At 46.8% G+C, this 26,269-nt stretch overlaps 1 protein-coding gene across 8 annotated transcripts; it reads right to left on the bottom strand.

The window, feature by feature from the left end:
- Window positions 1-65: 65 nt before the first annotated feature.
- On the bottom strand, window positions 66-24,808 carry cep131 (centrosomal protein 131). Of its 8 annotated transcripts, none has more exons than XM_061706167.1 (28): window positions 24,720-24,808; window positions 20,781-20,976; window positions 20,613-20,704; window positions 18,514-18,601; window positions 18,327-18,442; window positions 17,387-17,491; window positions 17,144-17,305; window positions 16,341-16,458; window positions 16,110-16,217; window positions 15,591-15,759; window positions 13,924-13,997; window positions 13,718-13,846; window positions 12,949-13,236; window positions 12,680-12,844; window positions 11,405-11,587; window positions 10,221-10,361; window positions 10,013-10,138; window positions 8,690-8,806; window positions 7,746-7,775; window positions 7,261-7,363; window positions 6,861-7,170; window positions 6,665-6,782; window positions 6,461-6,535; window positions 6,236-6,378; window positions 4,281-4,458; window positions 3,471-3,667; window positions 1,580-1,640; window positions 66-1,494 (listed from the first exon to the last, which is right to left on the bottom strand). In XM_061706167.1, the coding sequence occupies exons 2-28, from the start codon at window positions 20,973-20,975 to the stop codon at window positions 1,423-1,425; spliced, it is 3,663 nt and encodes a 1,220-aa protein (XP_061562151.1). In that variant the 5' UTR covers window position 20,976; window positions 24,720-24,808; the 3' UTR covers window positions 66-1,422. The 8 variants fall into 8 exon arrangements, with proteins under 8 accessions (XP_061562151.1, XP_061562150.1, XP_061562146.1 ...); XM_061706166.1 differs by lacking the exon at window positions 24,720-24,808 and adding an exon at window positions 24,199-24,290; XM_061706162.1 differs by lacking the exon at window positions 24,720-24,808 and adding an exon at window positions 21,996-22,179.
- Between the last annotated feature and the right edge of the window lie 1,461 nt (window positions 24,809-26,269).

Here is a 26,269-nt window from a genome sequence, read left to right as displayed (position 1 = left end):
ACGACGACAACCAAGTAGCGCCGAGGTCCGTGGGACCATTTGGTGACTCGACACAAAACATCGGGTTGATTATCAGCGTGGGAAGGATGTTTTATTAGGAAAATGATTTCTGATACAGCTATGTGAATTTGGGATATCTGCACATTTCTGTAACTTCAGTTTGTGATGCGTCCAAATTGATTCGGCCTCGTTCAAGCGAGCTCAACTCAGGTTTGATCTCCATATCGCTTTTCCGACGTCTGTGAGTACGAAAGCCACAACGCTGTGGGACGACGGGGGGAGGGACGACCGCAGAAAAATGTTCCTCGCGGTCACGTTGTTTTTGTGACAGGAGCAGCCGGAAAACCGCAGGAAGGGTTCGTGAAAATAAGCACACGCCAGCTCGCGTCCCGCTGTTTGTTGAACTGCTTGCTCCCGTCGTAAAAGTCACATGATCTGACGACTGTCCTCATTGGAAAGCCCCCACCCCCCTCGCTTGCTCACTTTCTGCCGCTGCAAACTTTTTTCCAATCTTCTTTTTCCTCGCTTGCATGGCTTGAAGGCGGCCTCAAACACATGTCAACTTACTCCATTTGTGTCCTCCTTTCTTTCGTTTTCTTCCTCTTCTCTTTCTTTCTCTCCTGACAACAGTCGAGAAGTTTCCCCCCACTCACACTGTTCGAGTGCTGCCGCTCGCCCCCGGGGGACAAAACACATGAGTCACCCTGACGAGCGCCGCCCCCCCCGCCCCCGAGGTGCAGGCTTGCCCGGGCTGCTCCGAGAAATATCTGGAAAAGATCTTTGAGGAGAACATGGAGGCGTTCTTGCTCTGTAGGGGGAGGGGCCAGTATGGGCGGCGGCAAAATCTTGTCAGTAGGTTCCAGCTGGTCCCTCACATCACTTCTGACTTCACAGATTCAACTTCAGCCACTTTAAGTTACCCAAAGTCGCCCTTGAGTCATTTTCAAGTCACTCCAAACCCCTTTAAGTCACTTTCAGTGACACTAGGTCACTCTTAGTCATTCCAAGTCACTCTAAACCCCTTTAATTCCCTTCAACTCACTTTAAACTCCCCTAAGTCACTTTCTTCATTTTTGGGTCCCTTTTAGCCACTTTAAGTCAGATTCTTCACTAAGTTACTCTCAGTAAGTTACTCTAAGCCCCTTTAAACTCCCTTAATTTACTCCAAGTAATTCACTAAGTCACTATAAGCCCCTTGAAAGTCTTTGAAGTCACTTCAACTAAGGGACTTAAAGCCCTTTGTCGCTTTGAGTCTCTAAATTAGTCACTTAAAGCTGTCGTGTCACAAAGTCGGTCACTTCAACCCACTGAGTTCCTTCAGTGTCACAAGTGTGTTTGTGTGTGCGGGGGGGGCTCTGAGGGGCGGCTGGACAAGACAAAGTACTTCAGTTTGTGGTGGGGGGTTCGTTAGCGGTCCTGTGGTCATTTCTCCAGCAGCTGCCTCCTTTGCTCCTCCCACAAGGCCTCCAGGTGCTCCGCCCTCTTCAGAGCAGCCTATCGGACGACAGCAAGCGCAGCGTCGATACGTCAGCGAGCCAATCACGAGGCTCCGTCCGTCCCGGTCACGCACTCGACTCACCTCGTGCTGCCTCCGCAGAGCGTCGACCGCCTCGTCTTTCTTCAAGATGGCCGACTTGACTCTGAAGAAGGCGATGAGGTCATCAATGAGCATCGCGGCGGACGTTTTTAAAAAAGGCCGACCTGTAGCGAGTCAGCCGTTTTCTCGTGCTGGTGGAATGCGTCACGCGTATCGCCTACGTAATGCCCTCAATGTATCCCACAATGCATCTTGAAAAGCTGCAAAACAACCATGGCAACAAGTCCCATGATGCATTGCGCTGACACAGAAAAATGATTCACCGTTTCCGGCACGAAATAAATTCATGAGCTGTGGCGTGAACATATCACAACAAGCATGGAAAGGAAGTTCTTTGTACATTTAAAAAAAAAAAAAAAAAAAATAGTTTCAAGCATTTTCTGTTCGTTACAGCAGTGGAACCAAAAACACCACTTTCTGACCCAAAAGTGGAGGAAATGAACTTTTTGTGAAAAGAAACACTGACTTTTGACGCTAATATCGTGACGCGAACGGGGCTGACTCACCACACGACCCGAGTTGAACGTCGGTGAACTATCGACCTGACATTCGCCATTCACAACGTGAACCATGTCAACTTCTCTCACAATTGCGACACACATTCCGTTTAAACCAGTTGTTCTCAAAGTACCACTCGTGGTACGTGGGCTCCCTCTCATGGTACGGGAAAGAAGCACTGAATTCAATGTTAACGCTGCGCATAATGTTGGAGTTTTTATACCAGTACAGTACATTTGTTAAGTACAGTTATGTTTTATTCAGCGTTTAAGTACAACACCTGCGCATCAAATCATTTAGAACACGGGTGTCGAACTGTTGGCCCGGGGGCCAGATCCGGCCCCCCACGTCACTTTATGTGGCCCGCGAGCGTGTGCATCGATTTTGTGTTTCTTGCTAAAATACCAGAATTACAAATTGGCTTCACTTTTAAAAATATTGAGATATCGCAAGCATTTTTTTTTTTTACCAACCCCCCTTTTAAAATAAAATTGATACATACTGTAGTTGAACAAACAGTTATTACTGGCTTCTGATTTAAAAAGTAATGATTCATTAATTTGTGTATATATAATAACATGAGCCAATCATATGGGTTTGCAGCCACAACGGCCCTCCGAGGGGAACCCTAGCTGCGATGTGGCCCCGTGACAAAAATGAGTTTGAGTGACCATTTTTTGTAGAATTTTATTTAACTTATGTGCAATATATTTTTTCAGTCTTATGCAAGATATACATTAACAATAATATTAAATATACATGAGGTTTAAAATCTTTGCCTAGTTTTTGATGAACACATGGGTCTACTACGCTACTGTTTTTCAATAATGTATTTTTTGGGGTGGTGCTTTGTGTAAAAGGTTTGAGAACCACTGGTTTAGACCTTAAATTTATGCCTAAACTTGTTGGACCTCCAACGTGTTGGCATTTCTCTCCGTCACAATCGTAGCGACCGCCTCATGTTCACGTTCTGCTGAAAAGCTGTGCTGATCTTGAATCCAAAGCGGTGCAAAGCAGCCATCGACCGGCGCCCGTTTGTCATTCCGTCTTACATTTCGGTGACAAGATGGGCGTAACCCTCTTGCACGCATCCCCGTGGAAAAACGGGAAATCGTAAGTCGGCAAACTGTTAAGATTCCAGTTGATTATTTCCAAGGTCCACGGTAGTGAATGAGTTAACGGTGTCCAAAACTACTTTTCATTTGTCCGAGGTGTGTTTCTGCATCGTTCACGCTTTCCCTACTCCCGAATCACTCCAGAGGGATTCAAGATGCACCGTGCGATACACTACATAGGGGAGAAGCGATACTTACTACACATTGTAAGAGCACTCGAAAATGTCCGGCTCTATGGTGGCTCGGGAGGCGTCGCTTACCGCTGGTGCACTTGCTGGAGCTCGTCTTCCTTCTCCTTGGTCATCCTGTCCACCTCCGCCCGGAGCGCGGCCCGCACCTCATCCGCCTCCACCCTGGTCCTCTGCGCCTCCTCCTCGGCCAGCAGCAGACGCGCGCTAAACTCCCGCCGGATCACCGAGGCCAGGCCGTGGCGCTCCTCCAGGAGCCGGTCCCGGTTCTGAACGACAACGCGTGGCGCACGGAAACAAACGCTGAGCCGTGCTACCGCGTGAAGTGACGTGACGACTTTGGAATACTTTTCAGAATCGATTATTCTAGCGATCATCTTATTGATTATCCTAGTAATAATCGGAGTTTAAAAATATGTCATTATCCAACAACCATACCGATACAAAATATGCGTGTGAGGTGCAGGTATTATTTTTGTCCTCTCGGAGTCGCTATCCTCACGTTCAATACCGTAGTATCCGTGACTTTGAATGCGTGCGGCTTTAAAAGCCGAGGCCTAGGCTGGTGAGAGACGTGGGCGTCGCCCAATGAGAACGTAGAGCCGACTGCCGTCGTGAGCTCAGGTTAGCAGCTGGCTGTGAACGAGCTAACTGTCGACCGGTCTGCGTGCCGACCGACTCGGCGTCGGTTGCGGCCGAGCGGCTCGTGTGCCAAGGTGGTTATTCCGTTTTTATTCGGTTAGGGTTTGTTCAGTAAAGTGACTGAAGGTATTACACTAGCTGACACACGTGCAGTTGTGTCGGCCAGTTCTGCTTTGCAGTAGAAACACTGCACTTTGTAATTTGTTTTTGTAATTGAGAAAGTGACTTCACGTTGCTCACTTGAGTGACGATTTGCACGTCTTGCTCCTTCTGCCGCAGCACGTCCTTGACGGCGTCGAGCTGTTGAAGTGCGTCCGTGTGTTGTTTCCTCAGCTCCTGTTGCTTGTCCAGCGCCTCCCTCAGGGAACGCTCCAGCTCCTTCAGCTCCGCCTCGTACGTTTCCCTCACGCGGTTCAGCCTGCCGGCGGCGACGGACGCGAGATGACGGACAAATGTCTGGCAAACGCGGTGGGGTGCAGTGAGGGCTTTCAAAGTCTTCTCCGCTGGCCTAAACACTATCAAAAGCACTGACCTACGATTACAACTTAGTTACATTATTATCATATCTAGCATATAACAAAACATATGTGACTAAAACAATATAAGTGACTTCATTTCATAGCATGCGTGCGTGCGCTTTGCTCCGCTGCCAGTCTCGTGTGCAGTACTGTATATGCAGAAAAGTTCTTTGTCCAATCAGATTCCAGCTTCTATGTGTTGCCATTTAAATATAATCTGCCCAAGGCCTTCAGAATCCCAAGTGCTGGCGTCAACCAAGTCAAACACACACACACACACACACATCTTTGTCTAACCAATCAGATTTGAGATTTACCACTCGAGCCACGTTGGTATTTTTCCCGTCCCCTGATTGGATGAGCTGAATATGGGCATGGAGAATTGATTGACTGAAGAGTACGATTTAGGACATGATTAAAAATTCAGGGCCACTTTTTTTATTTTTTTTAACTCGACTTTGTGGGGGCTAGGTCAAGCGACATATTACGGTCTGGCTTTTTTTTTTTTTTGTCTCCGGAAAAGGATTCTGGTCCACTTTCAGAGCAGCACGTAAGAGCTAGCTTACACAGAGAGGAGGTCTGCCTCGTCTCCATCAGTATCTCCGGTGAGTCACATGTCTTTTATTGAAACTTATGAGATAAATATTGTGACCAGCTATATTGTAGTTTATACACAACAATAATGATAGAAATTTGGAGTTGTTTGGAGGGCAACTAGGTTTCTTGCTATAGTAATCTTGGCAATGGTCCTCAAATACGGGTAACGCCTCCGTCTCTTCTTTAATGCCAGTCATAGCTATACACGCGTAGCGTTCTTGTACATTACTTTTGCGACGTGATTGGCGTTATTAGGAGGTGGATTAGGTCACTGAAGGTTCAGGTCCCTAACCCACCGCCCACCACTGGGCAAACGTGACCGCACACACCCGAGACAACTAATTCATTTTATTAATAAATGAGGGTTTATATGTCAGGACTTTTTTTATTGTTGTTTTTTTTGATATAGTTGAAAGCGTTTCCTCGCTGACATGCTCTGCTTACACTAACAGCATGTCTGCGAACACAAAAGCAGTCAGTGTTAACATTGAAAATAGTCATTTATTAAGCATCATGTTTATATACTGTAAAAAGCTTGTTATGGCTTGTGTTGCAAAATGGGACTGCGAAAATGTCAAGGAAAGACAACTAGAACATCTGAACTTAATTGGAGGCAAATCCGGGGCCTCCATTTCAAATTGACACGGGGGAGAAAGCGCTGAGCTGCATTGTTTGCGATCAAAGATTCTCTTACAAGTATCCATTGTATAGGTTTTATATGTATATGTATCTGTCCACTGTATATGTTTGAGTAAAACGAATCGATTTTCAAAAATAATTTAATCGATTCATTTCATATTTGATGAGCTGTCAATTCATCGTTGCGCCGCTACTGTAAAGGATCAAAAAATATTTCTATTATTTCTGTGGAAGTTGGTGCAAGTTAATGCTTGGAAACAACATTTCAAGCGATTCCAGTAAGGTGGGAAAAAAGTTTTGAATAATATTGCCATTTGCTTTATCTATGCGCAAAGGAAAAACGATTGATTACAATGGGAAATTGCATTTTTGTGAAAAAACCCGCTATTTCATTTCAAGCCCATATCACCCAGCCCTACACGCACGCACGCACGCAACTACCTGTTTTGGGCGGCCCTCTCGCACTCCTCCTTGTCTTTGTTGCTCTCCTCCTCCAGCGTCCAGATCGCGAGCTGGATCTCTTTGTCGCGCTCCTGCCGCAGTTCCTCTCGCAGCTGGCGCTCGTGCCTCAAGAGCTCCACCTCCTGAAACACACAAAACACACTCTTCAGCAATAACACTGGCGCGGCTTGTAGCATAGAAACTCGGGCGGTGCCTCCGTCTCACCTGTTTCTTCCTGTATTCCTCCTCCCAGTTCATCTTCTCCTGCTCGAAATGCTCCTGCAGCTTCTTTATCTCCGCCTGGTAACGAAATTATTGAAGCGCATCTTACTTCGCGCAGCCCTTGTTACTAACAAATGTCGCGGGATGAATTTGAAACGGCAAAAGGGTTTTTAACCGCCCTACGCAAAGGAGCGGCCGAGGTCCCACCTGGTGCCTCCTCTCCTGCTCCTCTCTGGTTTTGTCCAGCTCCTCCCTGAACACCCGTCCGGCCACGCTGGAGTTTTCCTCCATGCGCCGACGCAGCTCCTCCATCTCCGCTCGCTGCCTGCACACCGAGGAAGGACGGCGGAGGGCTTTTCATCTCGATTTTTCACACATCGGCGTGACCCGGACGGGCATCTACCTGACCGCCATCTGCGCCAGCCGCTCCTTCTCGTCGGCCACCTCCTTGTGGACGCGTCTCCTGTGCCGCTGCAGGGACATCTCCTCGTCGCGGAGCCGCTTCTCGAAGCCGCGGCGGGCCGACTCTCGCTCCTCGCGGCAGCGCTCCTCCTTCTCGCTCTCCAGCTGCTGCCGGAGCTCCTCGCACTGCCGGGCGCAGCGCTCGGCCCCCCGCTCCTCCGCCTGCAGCAGCTCGGCCTCGTGCAGCGCGCGCAGCTTCTTCAGCTCCTGCTTGTGCTTGGAGATCAGCTTCTGGATCTCGGGCTCCAAACCTGGCGAGGAGGAATAGTACGAGGAGGGAGATTAGATGAGAAGGAGAACCTTCAGGTGGTGCACCTGGCCATCTTTTTTTTTTTTTTAACCTTTAACCGTAATCTCTTTGATCTTCTTGGTTTTCTCGTCGATCCATTTCTCCCGTCGGATCTTCTCCGTGACGCTCATCAGCTCCTTCAGCTTCTTGATCTCCTGTTGGGGAGCAAGAGGAGGGAGAGAAGGAAATGAGGAGGAAGAAGGAGAGGAAGAGGAGAAGAAAGTGGAGGACGAAGGAGGAGGAAGATGGGTAGAAGAAGAGGCGGGGTGGAGGAATGAGGAGGAGAGAAGAATGAGAAAGAGGGGAGGAAAAGGAAAAAGAGGAAGAAGACAAAGTCACTGGCGGCTCCCAGCAGGAGGGCGGTCACGTCGCGTCGCGAGGATGAAGACTCCCCCCAAATGATGGTTACGACGATGAAGAATCACATGCAGAGCGAGCATCTGGCGGGACGACAAACGAGTGAAAGGCAAAAGAGAAAAGATGGCGGCGTGAAGGCGGAAGGGGAGCAGCACGTTGGAGGAGCAGAGGAAGCGTTACCTCGCACAGCGGACCCAGGATTTGCCAAACCTGACGCCGGAAACCGGAAGCGGAAGAAGAAGACGGAGAAGAGGACGAAGACGACGACGAAGACGTAGCCTCGGCGATCCCCACCACGAGGAAGACGAGGAAGAGGCCGTTACACCGATGAAGAAAGACGCCCGGGCAGCAGAAGACAGAGGTTAAGGAAAACAAGGCTTTCAGTATTTCATCTATATACAGCTTCAAGTTCAGGCCCTAGTACACTCTCTGTCCTCATTCCAGCATTTGTTTCCCTACTAGTGCGTTGAGTCATGTTACTAGTTTATACAATCTGGAAGAAATGGTCAAATGGCTTTCCAGAAAGCATTTATTCCAGATCCTTGATATCCAGCGTACTCTTTTTCCTCACTAGTCAGAAAACTCAATGACGGTCTTATTGGTCATTTTTTCCCAACGAGCCACACTTTTGCCCTTCTAATACGCAATTAAACCTTACTAGTAAATTACTGCACTAGTAACATTACTAGGTCTAACTAGTACGCATGTGTCATGCACTAGTAGACTTCTCAAGGATATCTAATTGAGATCTGTGCACTTTATTATTATTATTATTATTAGTGAACCGCTCGATGACAACTCGTAGAATTTCATAACGTCACTTGTAATACTAGGAGAAGGTCATTGTCAACCAAGTATTCCTATTAGTGAGGACACAGAGTGCACTAGTACAATGACCTCAAGCAGGATATCCATTCAATGCTCAAACAGCTTTATGGAACGCAGTTTGAGCCTTTCCTCCGTATTCTCGTATTTTATTATATTAATCATCTACTGTATTGTCTGTCTTGTGAGGACAAAGCGGTTACTAGTACACAGTGAGGACCGTGTAGCTGGATATGAAGATATGTAATAAATGCTGAAAGGGTTTTCCATTTCCAGAAGCGTAGGTGTTCTGTGGTCACCATTTCGTGCTGCTCCTGCATCTGCGAGATCTTCTTGGTGTACTTGTGGTCCACCAGCTTCAGCTCGGCGATGACGCCCTCGCATCGCTCGCTCAGAGCTTTTTTGTCGCCGATCAGCTGGGGAAGGACAGACGGACGCTTGACGAAATGATGTAAATACATTAAATCATGTAACAGCAATGCTAATCTAGGTTAGCCCATCTATGCTAGTTTGCAGTAAGCTAGCAGAACTCCATCCATCCGTTTTCCGTGCCGCTTATTCTCACGCCTATCCCAGCTATCTTCGGGCGGGAGGCGGGGTACGCCCTGAACTGGTCGCCAGCCAATCGCAGGCCACACACAAACAAACAACCATTGGCACTCACATTCACACCTACGGGCCAGTTAGAGTCTTCAATCAACCCAGCATGCATGTTTTGGGGATGTGGGAGGAAAGCGGAGCGGAGCAGAGCTATTTTGGTTGAACATGATGGTATTCAAACATCAATCAGTTCGTTTTCTGTAGCGCTTATCCTCACTTGGGCGGCGGGTGAGGAGGAGACAATCCCGGCACACCCCGGACTGGCCGCCAGCCTTTTGCGAGGCGCATTTTGACAAACCAGCTTTCACACTTACATTTCACACCTCTGGATCGTTTGGAGTGGAGCTGCAACGACTCGTAGACAACTAATCAATTATCAAAAGAATGAATAAAGTATTTTGAGAATCCATTCATCCTTTGAGACTTTGTTTAACTTTAAATTGTCCAAATCCTCTAATTTCAGCCTCTCAACCGTAAATATGAAGTCTTTTGTGAATGCATCAAAATAAGATATTTGCAAACGTTTGCTTTTATTATGGACAACAATGATCAACGTTTTTTACAATTTTCTGGCTCAAACAGAATCATAATCAACGTATGTATGTGCATTTTCTGCGCTGACAATTTGAAATAATGCCCTGTTTTTATCAAAGGATGGACATTTTTAAAATCGTTTTTACCAAATTCATCGACAAAAATAATCGACAGATGAATCGATTATCAAAATAATCCTTAATTGCAGCCTCCATCAAGTTTGACTGTTTTACGTTTATTTGAAGACAAATCCTGACCAGATTTTCTAAAAGGGCCCTATCACCCAAAAAGGCCATTTTTTGTTTTTGTTTTTTTTTTTTCAATCTCCGTGGAATCCATCAACCGATTTTTCAGAATTCCTGTGCGTTTGACTCAGGTTGAAGCGGCCATACTAACCTTTTCACATTTGGGGAATCTTGCCCTGCGGCTGTTTATATGGTTCACCTCTCGCAAATGTTCACCTCTTGAAGAAATGGACGTCTGTCTACCTGGTCTATGAAGGCGAGGTGTCTCTGCACCGTCGCTTCGTACTGGTCCCTCTGCAGTTGAAGGTTTCGGCTCAGCTCCTTCTCCGTTTCCTTCACGTGCTGCACCGTCAGCTCTCTCTGCTGGGCCTGACGGGAGGATGATAAGAACCGGGATAGGGACGGAGACGGCGCAAAGGCCACAGATGCCCCCACGAGCCGTGAGCCTCACCAGCGCGTTCTGCAGCATTTCCACCACACGCTTCTTCTCTTCCAGCTCCATCTTGATCCTCATGATGGATCCAGACACTTGGGCGGCGGTGGCCGAAGCCTGGTCCGCCACGGGCGCCGCCTCCTCCTCCAAGAACGCCGCCTGACGACACGCCAAGAGGAACATCAGCGTCACTATACTGGGATTTGTATACGGTGGACTTAAGACAGTTCCACCACAAATCCTTTTTGTAGCGCTTAGGGAGCGGGGAACGCGTAAATGATCGCGAAGGCAGCAACTGTGTTCGGAATCTTTCACTCATTCCTTACTCCCTTCATCACTGCTAAGGGATTGGAGTGGACATTTTTGGTGGGCTAACTAGAGCTGCAAGTCGAAGTTGCCACTCCGACCGGATTCAGCATTTTGACAGCCTGTTATTTTGGACAAATCTTGTCACTGTGCAAATTCTAGCGATAGGGAGGGAGGGAGGGAAGGAAGGAGCGAACGATCTCGAACGCTGCGACTGCGTTCACAAGCTTTCGCTCATTCCCTAACCTCCCCAATCACAAGGTGGGCATTTTAGACAATGTAGTTCACCAAAAAGCCAACGCACTGCTGCCTTGAGGTACGGCAGACCCGAGCAGTCATTGTGAAGATATTTTTGCTTCGACTTGGGAGATTGGAAAATTTGAGATACAACTGCTGAATTGTAATGAGTTTTTTTTTTTTTTAAATGAGGAAAATAGCACTCTCTCGTCATACTTTATAAAAGCAATGACATAATTAAATAGAACGCAAAGAATAAAATGTTTTTGTCACACATTTTGCTTCAATTCAATGGACCTTGTGTCACTCCTTCTGGTGTGTGCATCTTGGCCACCTGGGGGCAGTATAATACAGACAGACGGATATACACGAGACTCCTCAGTCCTCAGCAAGCCGCACTTTTCACAGACGATAAAGAAGACGTGCCCGTGTGTATCGCTATACGTCATTATATCTGTCTCCGTGTATTGCTTAACTGTCTGGGTTGAAATATCTGTTGCTTAAAGGATTATAACACCACCACATTGATGCCGTTCGTGAGCGCATCTATGACGATTCCCTGAATGTGTTAGCATTAGCGCAGAGGGTGAGCACAACCGGAGGGTCGCCGGTTTGCTCTATTCTAAGCGGCCTCAGACCGGGGGAGAGCAACGGCCAACCTCTCTGTGCGAGGCGGCCGAACGCGGGCGCTCCTGCTCCGACTTCTCCATCTCATCCAGGAAGTTCATGATGCTCTGCAGCTTGGCCTCCGACAGCAGCGCCGCTCCGTCCGCAGGCGCCGGCAGGCTGAGCCGGACGTGACGCTCCAGGTTGTCAGCCGTCAGAGAGTCCGCATCGACGTCCTTTCGAGGAGACAGAAAGTATTGTTCCTGTTTTTTTGTTTTTTAACGCCACAGTTTAAAACACTTCCCAGGGTCTTGCAAATTGTCTGTCGCACGCGTTCAGCAAAGCAGCCCGAGAATCAGACATACTTTTACAGATCGCGTCGCCAAGCCACCGAATCGCACACGTCAATTAACGAATGCAGCATTGTACTCAAATAATGATGATCATGTCTTAATATTATGTACATTTGCACCTGCCTGTTTAATTGAACGAGTTATTATTCTGCTGTATGAATGGCAACAGGCGGATACACGGGTTCGCCGGACCTTCTGGCATCTCGTGGGAGAGCATTGAATTGTCCACCATCCATTGCTGGCATAGAAAGATGGATACAAATATATTTTGGGACTAAGTAAATATTCATTTTTGGAGCAATTAAGGGGAATTGGAGCATTTCCCGCGGCGCACTTGAACTGTCACAGCGCAAAGTTTGGGAAGCACGGGTTTCAACGATTAACTCCTTCACCGCGGTCGACATTTCGATTCGTCAACTGCAATCGTTCAGCGAATTAATTGATTTGTCAAGTACGTTTATCGGCAGGGATCGACGGACGAGGGTCTGACCCGGCTTGTCAGTGAAATTCAGCTTTGTTAACCACTGTAATGATGAACGGATCCCCGTAGATGGCGGCGTTGCACTGCCTTGGATTTGAGATCAGCACAGTTTCAGCGTAGAAGATAAAGATCAGGTGCTGAATCTCGGCTTGTCAAGTCGATTATCACAGCCGGAGTCAAGGGAGAGAAATCAAGTCGGACAAGTTTGGGCGCTTGACGCTCAAACGGAACATTATGGTATAAAAAGGGTATGGAAGTAGTAGAAAGTGTGTGTCGCGATCAGGAGAAAAGACGACGCAGTGAACGGCAAACCCCACGCTATTTTGTGGGTGGGTCTTGACGGATCAGTCAAAAGGCTCCAAGATGGCTGCCAATCTGCGTTGGAAAACAGCTGACAGTCAGTGAGTTAATAATATAAGCAATTGTAAACATTTTTACTCGCAGACATTCAAACGTGAGCCTGCCATAAGACGCCATCGTTCAAAGGCTCTCACCTCGTCGAGCCAAGCGTATTTGTCTTTGTTGTAACATTTGGGCTCGGTGAGGCGCTCCGGTTCCTCCTCCAGCAGTTTGAGCGTGTCCAGCAGGTCGTTGAGGGTGGACTTCGACGCCACGCAGGATCGGTCCTCACCGCCGCTCAAATACCTGCGACGAAGCTCCTGGAGGACGCGGAATACGGGACGGTGAACATCGATTGATTCCGTAGGTCTGTTTGATACGATCCAAAAGGGCTCGTAAGCGGCGGGGGGGGGGGGGCGGGTACCTGCGAGCACTGAGACCCTCTGCAACTGGACAAGGACGGCGAAACGGCTCGGAAACAGGACAGCTCGCAGACGTCGGGCGGAAAGTTCAGCCCGGATTCTGTATTCTTGGCCTTGACGTCGGCCGCCGACACGGGGCTAATGTTCCTGGGCGAAGAAGGACTCAGGGGAAACTTGGCGCCCGAGGTCGGCCTCGGGGTTTCCGGCTCGGGTGGCGCGACTTGCTGCGGGTCCGACAGAACACCGCCAACAGGGGGCGCCGTTGGACCAATCAGCATACTTGTGACAACCTGAAGCCACGCAAATGCGGATATTCTTTAGATGTGCACGCGCACGTGGCGTAAACACGGGAGAGTGGATAAACTTTCGTGCTCACATTTGTACACATTTAATATTAATAATAATTCATTCTCATGTTTTAAATACAACATTAATAATTACACGAATTGGGCATTTTTCTTCATGTACAGATGTTATTTTTATATTCAATTTCTTTTTAGCAAGTATATTTAACAAAAAATATTTTTTTTATTTACAATTTTTTATTTAAGAACCAAAATCGTCATTGAATTACCTTTTTGTAAAATAAGTACATGTAAAATTGCTTTTACATTTTTTTTCTTTTACTTGATTAAATATATTGACTACCACATTTTGTTTTACAATGAGATGTAAATCTAGACATGGTTTCCGTACTCGCCCCTTTACGGGACCATACTTTGCCCACCGCCGGCATAAACGTGAAGATGCCGCTTCCGATGGCGCACGTACGTCACAAGTGTCGGGCTCGGGGATCGCCAGGCGAGACAAGCGAGGTCTCGGCTGACGTGTCCACTTCCTGTCGTCGTCCCGACGCTGCACCGAGCCGACATTGTCTTCCACGGCAACGGCGTCGCGCTCCTACGAGGACAAAAGACGTGAGGAAAACAGCGGAAGCACGAGGGCGGGGCCGGCGCAAAACACGGGAGACGTAATACCTGCGCACACGGCGAGGCTCTGTTGTTGGACAACGTCGGCGAGGCCGCCCTGAGGCTCACTTCGCTCGAGTCTGCTGCGACGTTCAGATGGAAGTCACACCACATCGGCACACGTCATTACGACTTTCATAACGGAACGCACACGCGACACACACGTGTCCAGAAAACGTGTCACACACTCATACAAACCCACAGTGGATGTAACACACGCGAGTATGTATGGACAACCCCAATTCCAATGATTTGCAAATCATGTTCAACCTATATTTAATTGAATCCACAACAAAGACAAGATATGTCATGTTCAAACTGGCAAACTGTTGTTTTGAGCAAATAATCACGAACTTGGAATTTGATGGCTGCAACACGTTCCCAAAAAGCTGCGACCGGCTCACGTTTGGGAACTGAGGACACTCATTGTTGAAGCACGGTAGGTGGAATTCTTTCCCATTCTTGCTCGATGTCCGGGGTCTCCGCTGTGGTATTTTACGCTTCATAATGCGCCACACATTTTCAATGGGAGCCGGGTCTGGACTGCAGGCAGGCCAGTCTAGTAGCCGCACTCTTTTACGACGAAGCCACGCTGTTGTAACACGTGCAGAATGCGGTTTGGCATTGTCTTGCTGAAATAAGCAGGGGCGTCCATGAAAAAGACATTGCTTGGATGGCAGCATATGTTTCTCCAAAACCTGTATGTACCTTTCAGCATGAATGGTGCCTTCACAGATGTGCAAGTGACCCACACCATTGGCACTAACACAGCCCCATACCATCACAGATGCTGGCTTTTGAACTTTGCGTCCATAACAGTCCGGATGGTTCTTTTCCTCTTTGGCCCGGAGGACACGACGTCCACAATTTCCAAAAACAATTTGAAACGCGGACTCGTCGGACCGCAGAACACTTTTCCACTTTGCGTCGGTCCATCTTAGATGAGCTCGAGCCCAGAGAAGCCGGCGGCGTTTCTGGGCGTTGTTGATAAATGGCTTTTGCTTTGCATAGTAGAGTTTCAAGTTGCACTTATGGATGTGGCGCCGAACTGTATTTACTGACATTGGTTTTCTGAAGTGTTCCTGAGCCCATGTGGTGATTTCCTTTACACGTCGATGTCGGTTTTTGATGCAGTGCCGCCTGAGGGATCGAAGGTCACTGGCATTCAATGTCGGTTTTCGGCCTCGTCGCATACATGCAGTGATTTCTCCAGATTCTCTGAACCTTTTGAATATTATGGACCGTAGATGATGAAATCCCTCAATTCCTTGCAAATGTACGTTGTCCTTAAACTGTTGGACTATTTTCTCACGCACTTCTTTGCTTGTGAATGACTGAGCAAGCAAAGTGAGTCTTTTTTGCCACCTGCCTGTCCCAGCTTTTTTGGAACGTGTTGCAGCCATGAAATTCTAAGTTCATGATTATTTGCTAAAAGCAATAAAGTTGATCAGTTTGAACATTAAATATCTTGTCTTTGTAGTGCATTCAATTAAATGTAGGTTGAACATGATTTGCAAATCGTTGTATTCTGTTTTTATTTCTATTTAACACAACGTCCCAATTTCATTGGAATTGGGGTTGTCCTTGTATTACACGCTCACATACGCATCACACATCCTTGTGTGTCACGTGTCACATGTCACACACATCACAAATCGCGCCACATGTTTCTCCACCTGTGTTGTTGGCTTTGGCGTGTGTGGGCGACATGATGGCAGTTGTGAGGTTGCCGCCAGGTGAGGTTGGCACGGTGTTGCTTGAGAAAATCTTGGGCGACTTCTTGCCTGGCCGCCGATGCTCCACCTCCGCGCCCTGATGATGATGGGCTCTTTTCTGCTGCAGCTCCTTCGGCGACCGCCAGAGGGAGACATTAGTGCAAGGCCTCACAGCCACAGCATGAAAACAAACGTTTCATTCTGTTAAGAAATTGTTAAATTCCTCATCAATAATCAAATAAAAATAATTTATTCTGTCATGATAATGATAAATTATTTTCCATGCAAAATAATGTAGTCTGATGCGGATAAACGACAACGGATGGATTTTACACTGACATTTTTGTATTCTTTTTTTGTCATTAAATCATGGTTTCATTGATTTACTGCAAAAGATTGAGCATATTTTAACAAATGAATGATTTTTTCTTGTATAACTGGCGAATTAATGATAGCGAAATGAGCCAGAATTGTGATGACCTGGATAGCAGCCAGGCGCGCCCGGTGAGCTTTTTCTTCCCGAATCAGCTTGCGGTCGTCTCGGGGCGGCTCCGGGCGACTCTCGTCCTCCGCTCGCTCCCGCCACTCCTACCGCCGTAGCAAACGTACGCATTCATTCCGTATCCTTCGTATCCCACTTCAGGTCCGTGTACCAGAACGCTAGAAGTAGTGAGCCAATTGAGCGTAGGATATTGAATTCTAGAAGCAAACCTTTCTTTTGCTGTCCAGGACGTGTCGCAGTGCCGCCCGGTTGGCGCTGCGCCTCCCGGCGTGCCGTCTGTACCAGCGCTGGATGGTGACGGCCGCCTGGTTGACCTGCTGGATGAACCTGCGACGACCACACGCAAACGGTTCATTATGTTTTGGAAACCATCTTCCTTAGTCACTGAAAAACTTCCCATTTTGCTGTTTTTGTGCTCACTGTGTACAAGCCCAATTCCAATGAAGTTGGGACGTTGTGTTAAACAAATCAAAACAGAATACAATGATGTGCAAATCATCTTCAACCTATATTTCATTGAATACACTCAAGAATGAGCAAGAATGGGAAAGAATTCCACGTACAAAGCTTCAACAAGGAGTGTCCTCAGTTCCCGAACGTTTATGGAATGTTGTTCAAAGAAAAGGTGATGTAACGCCGTGGGAAACGTGAGCCTGTCCCAGCGTTTTGGGAACGTGGTGCAGCCATCAAATTCCAAGTTCGTGATTATTTGCGAAAAACAAGCAAGTTGATCACTTTGAACATGAAATATCTTCGTCGTCTTTGTAGTGTATTCAATGAAATATAGGGCGAACATGATTTGTAAATCATTGGATTCTGTTTTGATTGATGTTTAACACAAGGTGCCAACTTCATTGGAATTGGGCTTGTACTTTGGTGCTATCTTAGTGCCAAGGAACTTTGTTTGTGCGAGCCAAAAATAGGGGATGTGTTGCCACCTTGTGCCATCTCCGGGCAAAGAAGGAAGCTTTGACTTTAAGGCCGTATCGGCAAAAAAAGGCGGCGGCGATACCTCTCCGCCTCCTCCTCAGAGACTTGTTCACGGCGCCGCGGGAGCGGGCAACCTCGCCCGGCCGGACTTTTGTCGTTGGACGACGCGGAAGAGAAGTTCTTCTGGGACTTGGTGAGGGAGGCGCTCTCTAGAGAGACGTCGTCGTTGGCCTTCAAGATGTTGCTGAAAGAAACGCAGAGGGAGTCCCGGGGCACGCGGCGGAGCAGACGGAAGGCGTCGCCGTTCGGGGGCGGAAGTACGTACTTGAAGGGCGGCCTCTGGTTGGAGCTTTTGGGCGTCAGCGGCTTCTCGCCGTGGTTGTTGTGCAGGATGGCGGTGACGGCGTTCCCCACGGCGCCCTTGTTGCTCCTGACCGAGAAGACGCGTTAGGAAGCTGTGAGACAGCGCCACCCTCAGGCAGCTGAGGCCTGGGAAAACATTGTGCTCACGAGCCACAGGGGTTTTTTTTTTTTTTTTTTTGCTGTTTTTTCTTTTTTGGTAAAAATACATTTTTTCCAACCACCCCCCAAATAAAAACACATTTTTCTCTTCAGATTTGACGACTTTAACAAAAAATGTAAACCAAATCAAAGCATGTAAAAATAAATTTTGGGGGGCGAAGAATTGACAGCAAGTTGTGATTTGAAAAAGGTTTTTTTGGGGTACAAACATTTCCCACCCATTAAATATCCATTTTACTTTGTAAGAACAGATTTCTTTCATATAAATAGATTTGTCATCGTTTCTTCAAATATCTTTTTGTGAAAATAGATGAATTTGACAGACTTGATTTGAAAACAAAAAATGCAAAAATACAAAAACTGACAGCACACTGAGAGTTGAATTTTTGGGTTACAAATCTAATGTTTTGGAATGTCCCTCCTAAAGATTTTTCGATGCAAAAACAAAAAATGAAAACATCTATTTTTGTAACAATAATTGAAAGCAAGTAAAAATTGTTGTGAAAAAATAAGTATTTTTTAAAAACATTTTGTAAAAATGTGTAAAAAAAAAATTTTGTACCAAACAAATGTCACAAAATAAAAACGTAAAATGCATTTTTTTTTTCTTTTTGGAGTAACACTCATCGACAGCAAGCTGAAGTATGTGAGCGTTTGACAATCTGTGAAGGCTTTCTAAACTTTCTCCGGTCTTTTTACGGAGTCTGCCCGACACGTTTTGCTTCGGAGGCGAAAGGAGGAACCTGTTGTTGGCGGTGAAGGACGCGGCGGAGTCTCGTCCCTTCGAGCCGGCGGGCGGGGCCGTGCCGGCGCCGCGGCGCGCGCCGTAAAGCGCGGCGGGCGCCCGAGGCCGCTCGTCCTGACGTCAGCGCAAGGACACGTGTGAAAAGTCGTTTCACGCACGCGGTGTTTGCGCATGCGTGTCCATACCAAGATGTTCCAGGTGGTTCCGTCCGGTTTCTTTGGGCCGTCGACGCCGCTGTCCAACGCCGTCAGGTAATCGCCGCGCTGGTCCGGACTGGGAGGAATGCGAGTCACACAACGCAACGCATTAACAACACGCAAATAACACCGAGCGCACAACGCAACGTGTGCCGAAATCACGGCTCGGCAAACATTTGTGCACATTTGATTTTTAAAACAGAAAGAGGGCCAAGAAAAGAAATTCAAATGTAACATAATTAATTGTCATGTTGAAATTAAGAGTTTTTTGATAGCAATTAATGAAAACGATTTAGAACTCAAAAGAAAGGTAAAATGTCTCTGTAAAATACTGTATTTTAATAATGACGTTATTGTAGTATTTATAATTAGATTTACCCGAATATTCATTAATTTGCCATTTTACTAATATTTTGGTTTACGAACACCCAGCTACTATTTCAAATAAAACAACAAACCAAATTATGAAATAATGAAAACCATCCATTTTCGGAGCCGCTTCTCCTCACGCGGGTCGCGGGCGTGCCGGCCGCTCTCCGGGCTATCTTCGGGCGAGTGGCGGGGTACGCCCTGAACTGGTCGCCGGCCAATCGCAGGGCACATACAAACAAACAACCAGTCGCACTCGCATTCACACCTACGGGCAATTTAGACTTGTCAATGAACCTAGCACGCATGTTTTTTGGGAAGTGGGAGGAAAGCGAAGCGCCCGGAGAAAAGCACGCGGGCACGGGGAGAACATGCGAACTCCACACAGACGGGGCTGGGCATTGAACCCCGGTCCTCAGAACTGCGAGGCAGACGCTCTAACCAGTCGCCCACCGTTCCGCCTCAATGAAAACAAATAAAAGAAAATGAATTCATAAATTGAAATGAAGCAATTTGAAAACATTTCTGAATGCAACAAATTCGAGGTGCAACAAATGAGTCGACACCTAGCAAACGATCAAATGACTCGACGACTATTTTGAGAACGGATGAATCGTTTCGAGACATTTCTGAACTTCACATTGCCCAAATCCTCTGCTGTCATCCTCTCGACGGTAAATATTCGCCGATTTCGGTCGTCCTCCGTAAAAGCAGACTGATGATGATGATGATGATGATTTTTTTTTTTTTAAATAAGACATTGACAAACATTTTCTTTTACTTCGGAAACATTTGTGCAGGTTTTCTGACGCATTAACTGAATCCGAATCCATGAATGTTTGTGCTTTTTCTGCATTGCCCATTTGAAATAATGTCTTGTTTCTAATAAAGGGATGGAAATTCAAAACTATTTTTCATCCGATTTATCAGTGAATCACAAAATAACATTTTGACATGATTTGGCATTTCTAGCATTTTGGGGGAGGGGAAACCCACTTCAGCGTTCAGGTGGCCGCCGCACATTCCTCACGTGTGTGCGCGTGTGTGTGTGGGTGGGAGGGGCTTCTGGTGTTAAAAGATGCCGCACAATGGACGCGCCGAGCGCACGCTTTTCTTCTTTCGCTCGCTCCTCGGGGAGAGGCGGGGGCGAGACGACACCGAGGTCGCGACCCTCCCCTCGGAGCCCGCCCCCCGCGGCATCTCATTATGTCGACATTCTGTTACCCGAATGCTATTATTATGCTCCGGTAACGTTATGCTGGCACACAAACGGTGGCCCGGCCGGCGACACGGGCGCTGAACGTTGTCGTCACGTGTGGGGAGGCCTGATGCCCGCCAGCTGTTCTTGCCCACCTGGAGTGGCAGAGTCATCCATTTTACCCAGGACATTGGTTGTTGTTGTAAAAGATGATTTTTTTTTGTTTCTTTGTTGTGGGGGTAAAGAAAAATGTAGATATATATTTTTGGGGAAGAGTATTTTTTTTCCAAAATGAAGTAGAAAGACGTGAACACCAAGGGAGGGGACGTGATGTGGCACGGCGCGGTGTGATGTAACGTGGCGCGGCGCGGCGGGACGACGTTATGTGACGTGGCGTGATGAAATGCGGCGTGGCGCGGCACGAGACGGCATGATGTCACCTGACGTGACGCGGCGTGATGTGACGTAACGACGAGAGACGGCGCGACGTAAGGTGACCCGACAGCACTCGCGTACGTACCTGAGCGCGACGTCGGCCTGCCGGTCGACGTGCGCGGCGCTGTTGGAGCGCCGCAGGTTCTTGACCGAGCGGGAGCTTCCCGAGGCGTCGCTCTGCGGAGACCGACGCACGTTTTCACGAGAGCACGAGCGACTTTTCATTGGTGGCATCGCCGTGGCGACTCCTCACCGAGGTGTTGCGTTTCCCTCGCAGCTCGCACGGCGCCGACACGGACACGGAGCGGGCCAAGAACTTCCCGGGCGAGTCGCCGCAGCCGCGTGGTCTCTCGGAGACGACGGAGATCCGCGAGCCGGACAAGCTGAGGTCCGGCGCGTCCCCCGGTGGGGTGGCCGAGATGGACGGGGGGCTCCGTGCGCTGCGCATCCTTCAGCGCACACGCGGGAAGGAGAAAACAAGTCATCACCACGGCGACCAACGACAAACGCGAGCGGTCACCAATCTCGATACCGAAATCCTGACTTCGATACTTCACTTGTATAAAGTACCTCCGTGCTGATATCTGAAACGATACCATAACAAAAACCTAAAAAAATCATCAATCGGCAAAAAGCAGGGAACTTCCAATTCTTCCTATTTTTCATCCATTTTACCGCTTCTCCCGCCTATCCCAGCTATCTTCGGGCGAGAGGCGAAGTACGCCCTGAACCGGTCGCAGGGCACATAGGAACGAACCACCATTGGCAGTCCCACTCGCACCTAGGGGCAATTTAGACTCTGTTTTGGGGAGAACATGGAAACTGCGGGATTTGAACCCGCAACCTCACAAGTGGGAGGCACATGTGCTAAGCAGTCACCCACCGTGCCTCTTCAACTCAAGTCATTTGACATCCGGCCTCTTGATTCAATCGAGAAGAAGAAATTGGGGGGGGGGGGGGGGGGGGGGGGCTTTTTGAAGCGGATTGCTCCATTTGCCAAGCTAATATTCCAATACGTAATTAAGGGGCGCTTTTCAGATCAGAGTTTGGGGTGCATTTAGTGTTCAGACGATGAATATGGGCAATTCAAAGCATTTGCTGCTATTGGCATTGGTTCTTGGTTCTTGGCTCGCGAGTAACGAGGCGCGCACGCAAGTGGATCACGTTAGCTCCCGACCGCAGCAGGTGAGGATGCCGAACGACTCGAAACCTTTGCAGCTACGACGGAATGAACAATCGATCACAGTACTAAAGTGCTAAAAATGTCCAAAGCCGGGCAGCCTGTATGATGCTAACCGGCGAAATGAGAAAAAGGTTACGACGACAACACTGCGAGGCTAAGAAAGTGAGCCGAGACGTTAGTCGAGCACAACCTTCCGCCAGGACCTTTTCCAGGTTTTAGTCAACACAATCCCAACTACCACAAGCTAACGCGTCCTCCGTGCCGAAAAACGTCGACAGACCTTACTTTAGGGTGTGAATAGAAGCTAACTCTCCGATGAAATGTGAATTTGAACGTGCACTTGAGGGTAGCTCCGAATCAAAGTGTTCCGTCCATCTACGGGGACACAGAAAATACGAATTTAAAAAAGAAACGCTGGAAGTCAACATCAGCTCATCACTAAGACGCGCTCAAGTCCCGCCTCTTCATGTAGCCTATTGGCTCGCGGTTAGAAATCGCCTCCCATTCTTGCTTCTGATTGGCTGATCTCACCTATCAGTTGATCTGCCCCAAAGTGGGTTCGGTTGTCTCTCCACACAGTTGACTGAGGAGGCGTGACGGCTCAGATAAACGTCGTCTCATTAACAAAAAAAATTAATAAAGTATACCATTCATCGGAAAAACGGAATTAATTCTTGCCAATTTGGGCAAACTAAAAACAAATATTGACTAAAAAAGTCAAGCTCGCAAGACGTGTTGGTATTTCTCCAGCGTGGGACGCAAAAACATAGAAATTGGAGCGCACACTTTCATTTAATATTCAAATGTATGACATTAAATGAGAAAAGTAATAAAAAGGATAAGCAACAAAGAAAATGGATGGAAATTAAAAGATTTTTTTTTTTTAAAAACGTGCTTTATGGAATAATCGTTTAATTATAATAACAAATATTTTAAGTACAATTTAAAAGCCTTTGTTTTTTTTTGTAATTAAGGGCTATATAAAAATGATTTAAAATGTGCATGATTTTATTTATAAAACTTTTTTAAAAAATACAGAAAGGTAACATAAATGTAAAATAAACAATTTATATAATGATTAAACCAATGCCATAACATTTCAATAATTATCAAATCAATTCCAGACTCAATTCAAAAATGAGAAGTACCTTAATTATTGTATAGTTAAAGGCAACTATTTTGCATACACATTTGAACTTTTTTTAATTTTATTTTTTTTAATTTTATTTTATTTTATATATATATATATATATATATATATATATATATATATATTTTCTTAAATGGAGCTGGCGCATCTTTTCATCATTTCATTTTCAAACTGAATTGTGGTCCTTGAGCACAAAAGTTGGATTTGAAGTCAGATTTTGAGTCCGGGTGTTTTGGAATTGTTTTCCCTCATTTACGTTCCATCCTCGAGAGGCAGCGAGCGTATGTCAGGTGGTTGCGAGGCTGGAGACAGCAGCACTGGCAAAAACAACCTATAGAATTGACCCAAATACATGTAGGGTAACAAATTTCAACCACATACTTTGGGTGACAGTCGGGATAAAATGCTGAGGAAACTTGGATGAAGTTTACCACACATTTCAACCACAGTGCCTGAGTTGAGGTGGGGCCTTGTATTCTTTGTGCTCCTCAACATCCGTGTTCTCTCTTCGTAGATTTCTTTCCGTAAATCCTTCGAAGCAAGTGTATCGCCAAATGACTTTTCCATGGGCGGGAAATCATTGTTTTCCGTGCAATCTCCAGACACGGTTTTATAAATGAAATGTACATACAGCCTGTTAACCTTACCTGACACACTCAAATAGGTAATGTGGGTCAAATGTACCCACCTTTTAAAATAGTCATGTAAATTTTAGATGACTTTCATGGATTATATTTACCACGCTCCAAAATCTTTTTTTTTTACAGTGACGGAAGGACGAGGAGGAGGAAGAGGGTTTGTTGGCCAGCTGCACATCACAAATTCAACTGGCAGATGGTGACCTTTGGGGGGGGGTCAGGCCACGCTTTGATAGGAGCTACGTGGGAGAATGAAAGGATTCCTTTGGACCCAAAGCCACAATAGAATCGACACACTTGCGCTTTTTTGTCATTTGCAGCAGCGTCACAGGCCTGCGCGAACTCAAGCGACACGGATGACTTTTAAAGCACAACATTACTCCACGAGGCAAAAAAAAATCCAATGAAAATCTGGACATAAAATAGTTGATTTGAAATCCGAGCGCGTATCCGACTCACTAGCCTTTCGCGATGCGAGCTGTCATTTTTTGCTTTGACTTGCCGCTCCCAACTCGAGTTTAGTGCCAAACTAAACGGAAAACCTAGAATTACACACCCACTAGCTTCATGCTAACATGCGAAGGAAAACGCCATTGACATGCTGAGGATTAGCAACGAGAGTTGCAATTTTACAAGCGGCGGATATTTGATCGCAAACAGCGGCGCAACACATGTAGACCAATAATCTATCGGGACTCACAAACATATGGCTCATTTTCATATCATTTGATCAGTGGTAAAGACACGGCCCATGGCTCCTCGTTCCCGGACAGGAAGAAGACGAGTGGTTTTGCGTTACAAAGGTGGTCACAAAATACAGAGCCCCGGACTTGACACGAGGGGTGAAAAAACTATTTCGTCCGCACGAACTACTACATCGTGCGCATGAACAACTACTTTGTGTGCATAAACTACTATAACAAACTATTTTGTGCGCACGAAGCACTACGAAATAGTTATTCTATTCGTACGAAGAAGTGGTTTGTGCTCACGAAATAGTTACAGGGTGTGCACGAAGTCCATATTGGACAGGAGGGTAAGGAAATCGAGCGCACCCTCTGACGAAGTTGAAAGTCGAGGCAGTGTTGCAGTTCCGACAAACACGCAAAGAGTAGTCTACCACTCGCCGTAACAAAGTAGCAAACATAGACCCGATCAAATAACTGCCTAAATGTAGACCAATAAGATATTGACTAGAACATGAGAAGAAAATAAACTTACCCTCAAGCCGCCGCATGTGTCTTGCAGTTTCGGCCGCGTCGTCCGTAAAAGTGCGCTCGATTCGGTTACCCTCCAGTCCGGTACGGCGCCGCGGCTTCTTCGTGCGCACGCAGTAACTACTTCACGCGCACTAAGAAGTAGCTCGTGCGCACAAATGAGTTGTAATTAGTCATGTCATGTCTTGGGCTCCGTAACAAAACAAATTAAAGTTGTAATTCGAAGCATCACTGCGACTGTATTAAGATCAAATCTATTTCAATATACAGTGAAACCTCGATTGAACAGACTTGGGATTTAACGGACAAAAAATAGCGTCGAGTTGGAACTCAAAACTGCCCTGCAGCTCGACAACATTGATTCCTTTTGTAATTCTACGGTTTGGGCCAAAATCCTTGTTTTGGATTCTTTTTCAATGAGACTGGCGGTATTATGAAACGCGTCTCCAGTCAGTCTGCTTTCATCCTCCCACGAGACGCATGAAAAGCTTCTTTCTAGGCTTTAAATGTCAATTGAATGTTTCAAGTCGTGTTGGGATGTCGTTTAGTTACGGATTGCTTTATCTTTCACGTCACATAGTGTGTGATTGCATGAATCGTCTGGATTTTTTAAGCGAACAGAACGGGATATGCGATTGCAAGCGCTCGTTCTTTCCTTTCATAACCCATTCCGTGCTTTCATCCTGCCGCATCACATTTTGGAATAAAAGCGAGTTGGGAAGCCCTTCCGTGTATTTGGGTCACACAGACCGGACCACGGCCAGAAGACATCTCCGCCGTGCGACCCGTTTGGACCTCTTCAAAGATCCCGCCACGCTGCCGTGTAGTCACGACGTGCGGTGCAAGCGGAAAGGCGATCGACCGTGTCCGGTCTGTGGGACCCGCCGGTAAACTTGCCACTGAGGAACGTACGTCAGGCAAAAATCCACACTGGCCACAACGTTTGATGAAGTCGCAACAGGTCAGCCAAAACGTGCGCAACCTCAAGTTGACCGTGTGCGAAAGAATGAAGGAGATGGTCTCTCTTAACAGTGCCGTTATTGTGGACCCCAACACGGCCGGTGAAGGACTCGGTCTGTGTGAAGAGTTCTCAAGTCAGACAGAAGCGTCCATGTGATCCCGACAGGTTATGAAAAACTCGAAGCAATCTCTGGCATTTTGTGTTTTACTGAGCTGCAGACTTTTGTTTTTGCCTTTTGTCACTTTTTTTCATTTCAAATCTGAGATTTTGTCGTGTGCTGAATGGTCGCCACGAGGTGTGATTGTTGGTTAATTCGTGTCTTGACACTGAGCGGTGACCGTTCCGTTTGCGATGGATTTATTTTGACTTCCAACTCTGGACTTGTTCGACTGATACTGAATTTTATATCGACTTAACATGAATGATGTATTGTTAATTTCATGCTAACTAACCAATCATTTAATAATGTATATTTGACTATTTTATGTAAAAGAAATATTTGAATACATTGGTTTTGCCATTTATGTAGAACAATGAATGTCAATATTTCTTGTAATATGAGTATTTTATGTTAATTACTTTGAATGAAAATG

Source organism: Phycodurus eques, chromosome 19 (genome assembly GCF_024500275.1).
Source record: "Phycodurus eques isolate BA_2022a chromosome 19, UOR_Pequ_1.1, whole genome shotgun sequence".
Lineage (NCBI taxonomy): Eukaryota > Metazoa > Chordata > Actinopteri > Syngnathiformes > Syngnathidae > Phycodurus > Phycodurus eques.
The sequence above is the reverse complement of the archived record's forward strand: the minus strand, read 5'-3'. Positions and strand labels throughout refer to the sequence as shown.

Bases quoted from the DNA above. Each gene is read 5' to 3' on its own strand.
- cep131 (XM_061706162.1), bottom strand. From the start codon at position 22,138: ATGTTGACTTCCAGCGTTTCTTTTTTAAATTCGTATTTTCTGTGTCCC. The intron at 15,760-16,109 runs GTCATCACAATT...CGGTCGCCGAAG, and splicing joins CGCGCCTGGCTGCTATCCAG to GAGCTGCAGCAGAAAAGAGC. The intron at 13,847-13,923 runs GTATTACGTCTC...TTGTCCTCGTAG, and splicing joins GAGCCTCGCCGTGTGCGCAG to GAGCGCGACGCCGTTGCCGT.